The 9,349-nt window shown below is 41.0% G+C and overlaps 1 protein-coding gene across 2 annotated transcripts; it reads left to right on the plus strand.

Annotated features, from left to right (window-relative positions):
* Nucleotides 1-2,619: 2,619 nt before the first annotated feature.
* clic3 (chloride intracellular channel 3) lies at nt 2,620-8,177 on the plus strand. 2 transcript variants are annotated; one of them, XM_036528217.1, is made up of 7 exons: nt 2,620-2,803; nt 2,890-2,959; nt 4,522-4,631; nt 5,163-5,288; nt 5,807-5,913; nt 6,546-6,721; nt 7,889-8,177. In XM_036528217.1, the coding sequence occupies exons 2-7, from the start codon at nt 2,924-2,926 to the stop codon at nt 8,051-8,053; spliced, it is 720 nt and encodes a 239-aa protein (XP_036384110.1). In that variant the 5' UTR covers nt 2,620-2,803; nt 2,890-2,923; the 3' UTR covers nt 8,054-8,177. The 2 variants fall into 2 exon arrangements, with proteins under 2 accessions (XP_036384110.1, XP_036384109.1); XM_036528216.1 differs by having other exon boundaries at nt 2,620-2,959.
* Nucleotides 8,178-9,349: the final 1,172 nt, after the last annotated feature.

Consider the following 9,349-nt stretch of genomic DNA (forward strand, 5'->3'; position numbering starts at 1 on the left):
AACAGCAGCTTTTAATAATTTAATACCAACATTTTTAAATTTCATTTTAGCTTTCATTAGTGCCTTCTAGAGTTGGGGTCAATTCCATTTCATTTCGGTCAATTGAAGAAATGAATTTAAATTCAGTTCATGAATTGAATATTGCACCATCATTGTCTATGAAAAATGAAAAATTTCATTTAAATTGTTCATTTCATTTCATTTAATTCCCTGAGTTGACAGAATTGAAATTGAATTGATCCCAATTCTGGATGCCTTCATCAGTTCATCTGCCTGTGTACATTTTAATCAAAAAGTGTTTGTTAAAATGTATAACCTTAGATACTAAAGCATTGCAAGCTCCTGTTGCTGAGTGCAGGGTTTTATTTACTTGCTTTATAAAACCAGGAGGTGGTTTGTGCACTCTGAGCAAACCTTATATGGGCAGACAACATTGGGAGATACCTTGTTGAGCTGTATTTAACCCTGGGCTCCATACCACAAGTCATAAAGTGCACAAGCCTTGGGGGACTAACTTACCTTTCTCCATTCCTTTCTTGCCACTCAACTACAGAACTAGACAAAATCGGCCAATCAAGTAAAGCTTCCCCCCTGGCTGGCTTGACAGAAAGCGATGGCTTGACAAAAAGTGATGATTTTCAGTGAGTTAATGGATCAATGGGATGCAGAGGGAGCAATGTGCCACAGTGGTGACAGACAGGGTTCATAAGCCAGTGGCTGTTGGTTTGATTCCTTGGTGGGGCCCTGCAGCTGTACCATTGGGCTACATACCTATATCCAATCACCTCAGGAAATATCCAGTTGTTCAAATGGATAGCATATAAAAATGGTAAACTAAGTCAATCTGGATGAGGGCATCAATTAAACAACTGTAATGTAATGTAATGTATCCTATGAGCACCATGATATAGGGTAACAGTGCTCCAGTAGATTGATAGTATGATCTATATGCATGCAAGTATCATGTTGATATGCTGCTTTGATATAATTATTATGCGCTATGTGTTGGCTAATACATTCACCTTTGTATGTAGAGGCTGACTGTGTATCTGTTGAAAACTCATCGCTGCCCTTTGTGATAAATACACTAAATGCCTAAATTCACAGGGCAGCATTCCCAGGTTCTGATGACACCAAATACAGACCTAACTTCTTTATTATCTAGATTCAACCCATGTAGCATCAGTGTTCTCTGAACCCCACTGAGTACATCCACAATGTTTTTGCAGATGAGCTTTTTGAACTCCCCATTTATATTCTACCCAGAACACAAAGTTACTTTCACTCTTGAACAGACTTGCTTTAAGGGAGATATCACCAGGGTTATTGATAGTTTTAAAAATATTTCTGAGTGTGTGTGCCTGTTTGTGTGTGGCATGTTTGTAATTCTGATGTAGTGATGTAATGAATCCCGATTCAATGGTGTTGTATGTTTTCATCTTCCTGATTTTATCTTGCGCTTTTGAGTCCTGGGGTGGCGCAGGACTTTTTCGAGTTCTTTCACCCACTGCATTGTGTGTTTGCTTTGAAAAGGGGACAGAGAAACGAGCTGAGCAGCATGACATGTTGTTCAGCCAAACATAGGTGCTGCATTGTTTTCTGTTTTCTTGGGAAGGGGAAAAGGAAAAGTGGGGGGGGGCAGGACTGAAGTCTCCCTCTTTGTCTATTTATTGTGCAAACCTGTGAGCTACAAAGTAAGCAGGGAACCTTCATTTGTGTTTCACAGGGCCTGGGTGCAAAAGCAGAACGCCGACTCAGAAATGCATGCACCCGCACCCATATACTGTGAATGTGATGCACATGATGTAATCATGATTTCGAAATGAAGGGTCAGTTAGATCAAGAGTGGATGGGATTTGTCTGTGACGAGAGCGTAAACACAGCCTGACACACCTTCCCTGTCCCTCTGCTCAGAAACTGCTCTTCCTTCCTCCCACCCTCTCACCGTCTGCTTCTCAGATTCATTCTTCACCTGGTGACAGACTTCACAGAACATGAGACCAGAAAAATGAAAATGATCCCCTCAGGTTCTTGACTGTGTGGTGAGAGCCTCTGTTGTGTGTTACTGTGGCTACTGGCACTTAAATACCGATGCACAAATCCCTAAAAAAGAAATTAAGAGACTGTGGTCACTGTGATGTGGATGAAAATCAAGCCCTATACAACAACCAAGTTGCTCATGTCTGACAGTGAGCTGTGAATTATCAGAAGGAAATACAGTGTGTGTATACAAAGCAAACACATATCTCTTGCTTTATCTTTTATCTGACCTTTTTTTTGCCTTGCCTTTTTCTGCCTGCATCTTTCCCCTCTCACAACTTCACAGAGAGGACTATGAGTTGTGTGTAAGAGGTAGAGTGGGGAAATGGGGTACTGAAGACCCCAGAGAAGGACAGAAAAAAAGAAAAGGAGCACTAGAGGCATATGTGTAAAGACAATTAAGGATGGGAAACAGAGAGAGAGAGAGAGAGAGAGAGAGAGAGAGAAAGCATGGAGAAACACTGCATATCGGTGAGAAGGAGTGATCTGGCTGCACAGGTTTGACTGGTGCAACTGGTGGGTGGGTGCATGGAATGTCAGTTACTGATGGGTGTGGTGCAGAGAGATCGAGAGAGAGCAAGAGGAAGAGAGAAACACTTTCCACCCAGGAAAAAAGGAACTCAAACAACACTTGTTGCCAACACTGAGGGCACGCACAGGCACGCAGTGTGACACAGGAACCCACCTGGACCCTGAGAACAGAATCGCTGTACTGACAGTCTGTGTGACAGACAAAGGCACACCTAGACACCAGCACAAGCAGGTACACAGCTACAGAGATACATGAGCCTCTGCAGCCTCAGGTGTATGACCACACAGTAACCTGCTCTCGGTGGATCTGTCTCTTAGGAACCAGGGACAGCAAGGGAGAAGGATTCTACGAATGGCTGAAGCTCCAAAGATTGAGCTCTTCATCAAGGTAAGACTAAGTAAAATTGTGCTTTTTAGCTGTTTTTGAAGCTGTTTTTTAGGGGAGAAATCATGTCTCAGTTATACAATTTATCCTTGTGTTCTTTGTCCAAATCTTGCATAATGGTAGCCCATTCCACCACTTCCTGTGCTCATTTTTGAATTAAACAAGTACAGCTACTCTAAGTTACAATGGCTTTGTTGAACAGTCTGACCTTAGACCAATTTCTCTGAGACAACTTTGAGGCAAACTGACATCGCAAGGTCAACACAAGAGCAGTGCATGCATATTGACAATTTCATTGTCACTCTTTGCCAAATATAGATTTTCAAAAACGGGTGTAAAAAGGCATAGAATCAAATGTAAGTGGACTGTGAGCTATCATGGAGATTCAGGGGTGAGTTTTTGGTAAACTTGTTAATAGCCTGCTAAATATCAAATTGATTGAGAGATTTGTACGTACCCTCCCAACAACCTCAATGTGGGCTCAGCATTTCTCCGCGACTCCAGGGTAACTGAGAAACTGAGATTGACAGATGAACTGAGAAAAGCTTGTCTGGCTCGAAACTTCCCTTTTTGTGGGCGTGTATAAAAGATTAACCTAAAATTCACTTGTCTACCCATTTCCTCTAGAATATCAGGTTTGATCAAATCCTCTGATCCTGCATATGGCATACGCAGTTATGATTTTTTAGAATATGATTGCTGACATCAAAGCAACCATTTTTTTCAAATGTATTATCCAGTTTTACATTGGTGTGAAGCCAGTGGTGTAATTTCCTCTGGTGTATGGTTATACACTCTTATGTTAGTGTACAATAGTCATTTCATGTCTTTTTGTGAAGGAGGTGAAAATGACTGCCAATGATTTAAGCGTATATGTGGTGTTTGGGAAGATCTCTGAAAAATCATGTTTTATTGTGAGTGTAAGTGCTGTTTGAGGAGGAATTGAAAAAAATGGACACAAATGCATTACTATCCACAGTGCACAAACGATGGACAATTGCTTCTAGATAAATGGTGTTTGCAAATCTCACACCACCAAAAAGTCTTTTATTGGTTCTGATAGTGAGCTACACTGTACTTCCTGTCAAATTGGTCTGTTCTTACATCATATGGTTTCTCGCTGGTAATTACTGTAGGAGATAGTCACCACAACATCCAATAGCCATATTATAGAGATGAATACTTTACATCATTTATGCATGGTAGAGCGTATAAGGTATTTGAGAGATACAGATAAAGCTCTTTCGTTTTGATATAAAGTTAACTATGTTAAGTAACCTTTTGTGATGTCGTGGACTCAAAAGGGCTATTACTGAGCAAAGTATGAGGAAAGCATTAGTACGCTATGCTATACAAACTATTCAATTTTTTTCACTTCACTTCACTTGCGTCTTTGATGCCAGTGTTCAAGCACATTGGGAAGACAATGACAATTATTTGTTAAACAAAAAAAGAAATGCCTGTTCCCCTTTCCTTTCTCTGCTCTCTCCACCTCTTTCTCTGCCCATGCCTCTCTCTGTGTCCCCCCCTCCCCCAACGCCTCTTCCTCCCTCTCTCTCTCCTAGGCGAGTGATGATGGAGAGAGTGTGGGGAACTGTCCGTTCTGCCAGCGACTCTTCATGATCCTCTGGCTGAAGGGGGTTAACTTCACCCTCACCACTGTCGACATGAAAAGGTGAGAGACGCTGGCCCCTTGGCACCCCTGTGCTGAAAGAATGAGAATGCTACCGTAACTGCATGGGACAGCAGTGGCTAGAGAGCCACACTAGCTACCAGCGGGTTGCAGGTTTGAAACCTTGACGACACTGCCGTCACACCAATGATCAAATGTTCTTCAAGTGAATTAGGTCAGTAGATATCCCATTTTATAAATGAATTCTATGTAAGTCACATTGGATAAACCAATAAATAATGTACTGTGATGGTAGGTTAACTACTGCTGTTTGGGGGGAACTGTTCCCTTGCCTCTGGCCCAGACAGCAGATTTTTTTTCTCCATCCAACTGAAGATTAATAAATAAATGTGTGTTTTGTTTATTTATTTGTCAGGGACAATGCATGCAATAAATGGAGGCATTCAGTTATTTGATGCTGTTGTGCAGCAGTTGGCCAGCAGCTGATTTTTCCTCTGCAGTACATGGGTGGACACTGGGATTATATAACTCTCTCTCTCTCTCTCCCTCTATCCCATGATCCCACTCTATCAGGGCTCCAGAGGTGCTGAAGGACCTGGCCCCAGGCTCCCAGCCGCCCTTCCTCATCTTTAATGATGAGGTGCGCACTGACACCAACAAGATCGAGGAGTTTCTTGAGGAGGCTCTGGCGCCCCCACAGTGAGTGTAACAAGCATTTTAAATTCTACACATCAGTTAAACTATCTCTTGCTCTCACATACAGACAAAGCAGGTATTTCAAGTTGTTTATAGGTAATATATAGATGTTATATTCTTAAAAACAAACATACAAAATACACATGTGCAAGCACACGGATACTAAACTTCAGCCCCTGTATGGGTCAAATTCCTAATTTATTGCCTCAAAACACACTAGAAGAATTGCTTAAATATCACACAGACATGTTCTCAAAAATGAGTACATATTAAACTCACAAAGTAGAGACACAAAACACCCAGAAAGCACAAAAAGACCTGCATAGATATTGCATATAAACATTACGTAAAGGCTCAAATAAAAACACAGTGTACACAGTCACCACTGAGATCACTCCAACACTGTATATTCATCATGTACCTGCACTGCATGCTCAGAGTGAATACACAAACACAAACAGACACGTTACACTCATGTGCACAAACTGCTCCTGAACACATGTTTGACCATGCCCCCACAGGTACCCCAAGCTGTGCTGTCGCTATAAGGAGTCCAACGGTGCAGGAGATGACATCTTTCACAAGTTCTCAGCCTACATCAAGAACCCCAACCCTGGGCTCAATGACAGTAAGGGCGCAGGGCTGCTTTTCGGTTGTCTGTCGCACACGTATCAGTGCCTTTCCTGCCTCACCCTGCCGTGCTAGTTTGTGGTATTAGTGATGAGAGAGTGACAGGCTGTGTCTCGACTGTGACTGACAAGGGGTTGAGATGGAGCTGTCCTGCTTCTTTTTCACTCAGATTTACCCTTCCACTGCAGGTGCAAAAGCAAAAATGATCATTTGCGTGCAAAAAAAAAAAAAAAACGTGTGTCTTCTTTAGTGAAGAAAAGAGTTGCAGAATACCAGTGAGATACAGTATACAGACGTTTGTCACAACTAGAGAGACAGAGAATGGCATACATAAACACAGCACAGACTTCGTTTCAGGGTTTTACTAAGTCATTAAGATTCAGTTCCACTTGGTTTTATTCTTCACTATCTAAGCATGTAAATGATAAATTTCATTTCATTTGACTAATTTCATTTCTAGTTTGTGTTTTTTTTTAACTTCCTAAATTTCTTATAGAGAATTAGTCTTTTTTAATAGCTGATACATGGTTTGGTGTGAATATGATTGCGTTTTGGGACCACAGTTGTTTCTCTGTCTTGACCAGTCCAGCTACTTGGTTTGAGCTGAAACTCAACTCTTGTTTGCCTCAGTGCTGGAGAAGAAGTTCCTTAAGAGCCTCATGAAGCTGGATCAGTACCTGCTTACTCCCCTCCCACACGAGCTGGACAAGAACCCGGACCTGAACCAGTCAACTCGACAGTATCTGGATGGAGACTCCCTGACCCTCGCAGACTGCAACCTTCTGCCCAAGCTCAACATTGTCAAGGTAACAGGGTGCACACCGAGACGAATCTCTCACCACTTTAGGTGTGATTCTTGCACATTGCGACAGCTCTTCAAACTCTCATACCCGATAGACTCAGTCTTCCTAATTTATGTTCAGTTCTATGAGAAATTGTCAATTATGTGAGGAAGAAGCTGACACTGGCTACAAGAAGGCAACGTGTCAGAATCTAAACTCCTCAGAGAACTTTAGCTGAATAGAAGAGACAACAGATCAATATGGCGTTATTGCCGTTCTCCCACAACCTATTCCGACATCAAAATTAACAGACACTTTGCTGACCTTGTCAACCCTGAAATCTATCCGTTATTCAGTTGTAGTAGAACCAGAACCAACGCCTCAATACCCAATAGTAACAATAAAATAATGTACTTTAAAATATTCTTTAAAATGTATGCAGAGACATTTGGACACATTAAAACAATATTTCTCATTCTGCATGTCACATTGTAACATTAATTGATATATCTTACTTTTTACATGGGATTTCATCCCTTGAAAGTGCTACAAATTTCTTCCCTCCCCCTCTGTTAAGTGCATCTCCAGCCTCCTCTTCAGCTAACACCCTTGTTTGACATATTCATCACTGAGGGTTTTTAAAAAGTGACATTGGGCTTGTCTTTTTTGGATCAAAGCTGTATAGCTTCACCTGCCTTTATGACATGTGGATGGGATGATGCAGTATACTGAGGGAATAGAATGTGTCACCCAGGAGATGCAAAGATAAGTGAATAAGGACAGAATCTGCACAGCACTGAAAGTGAAAGAAGTTTGTTGTCATATTTTAGTGTTTCCATGCATGAAGATAAGTCATGTAAAGTATGTTGATGTTTGAATGGCATAAAAAATAATTGGGAGCTTCTGGGGAATTGGCAGATTTCTGTTTTTGGTCTGGATGATTGGCAGCATTATAGACACTCTTCCAAGTAACCACTTATGGTACAGAATAGGCATGTGCTGTATGCTAATGGATTGTCATCATTATTTTTAGTTTTACTAATGTATGCTGTTTTGTGTTTTACTCCAGTTAGGGGCCATGAAAAAAAGGTTTATCCTTACTTTTACAGACGGGGATGTGGTAAGCAGAAATAGGCTGAATGGCCCATTCCTATTGTCTAAATTTCATTATCTACCCTTTGTCCCCCTTAGGTTGTGTGTAGGAAGTACCGGGACTTTGAGATCCCTGCGGCTCTGACGGGGCTAACCCGGTACCTGGAGCACGCCTACCGCCAAGAAGAGTTCCGCCACACCTGTCCCAAAGACTCCGAAATCCTGCTTGCCTATCACTCTGTGGCCAAATACCTCAACAGATAAAAGGAGTGAAGATGAGAGAGGGAGATGTGATGGAGGAGACAGGGCCATCAGGAGAGATGGGGATGGATGAGTGTGTACATGTGAGTGTGAGTGTGTGTGTGTGTGTGTGTGTGTGTGTGTGTGTGTGTTGGGGGGGGGGGGGGGGGGGGGGCAAAGAAAGGAGAAAAAGTACAGAAGAGAAGTAAATGAGCTAGAGTTGGCAGAGTATAACTGGATCTGTATGAAAGACGCCATTGCCACATGATCTGACTCGATCTGTAAAACACCCTCTGTACATACCTGCATAAAATGAGTGAATTCAGTTACCTCAGTTTTTGTATGTCATCAAACATCTATATTGTATACAACTTTGTGGGCCTGTCATAAAGCCATCTTCTAGAGCACTCTCTCTTTAAAAGAATGTTCTTTTAAATGAAGAAAACTCAAACAATAACCCACAAAAATAATCAAAACAGTAATGAAATGCAAACAGTAATCATCAAAGTCAAAGTCAAAAAAGTCAAAGTCAAAGTCAAATCATCAAAGTCAAAAAAGCTAATGTTCTACTCATTAGTATAAATGCTGATAATATTCATCTTGGACAAGCATGATTCTTCTAAGACAGTGTTTCCTAGTCCTGTCCCTGGAAGTCCACTGTGTATGCTGGAATGTATTTCCACCAGAGCTCACTAATTAGGTTTTTATTATGCTTTCAGTTGAATTACTGAGCTGAGATTGAGTTTAGCATAGAACCATTAAGTTATTAATCCTAATAAAAGGAGATAAAATTAGGAGCGGATGTCAAAGTTGAAATGTTGTACTTTTGTTCTTTAGTGGCTCAAACACACCTGCAACATTTATTTTAGAGAGAAACTATAGAAGATTACTGCCACACATGCCATATTCACACCAGTATTCAATTAAAAACTTAATAAAGCTTTAACAACTGAGCTCACTTTGAACAAAAAGCAAACATCCCCCAGGACCAGGACTGATAAACACTAATCTCAGAGGACTGCATTGCAATTCTTACTAACGAGTGTGTGTATTTGAGTTTCTCACTTACTTGTGTATTTAAACTCTGGCATCACATAATCATTATATTACAAAATGACTCATTAATAAAAGCTGAAAATATATTGATCAGCACTTAATTCTGATGTTCCTTTTAAGTAACAGGTATGACTTGTCTCAATGTACAAGGTCAGGCAGAATATTCGCACTGAGGTTAATTTTGAACCACAAGAAAGAAACAAAAGTTCTGTGAAGTGCTTGTGAGAACAGTACAGCTAGTACAGCTCTTTACTCTATGGGATA

The sequence above is a fragment of the Megalops cyprinoides genome, chromosome 5, assembly GCF_013368585.1.
Source record: "Megalops cyprinoides isolate fMegCyp1 chromosome 5, fMegCyp1.pri, whole genome shotgun sequence".
Classification (NCBI taxonomy): domain Eukaryota; kingdom Metazoa; phylum Chordata; class Actinopteri; order Elopiformes; family Megalopidae; genus Megalops; species Megalops cyprinoides.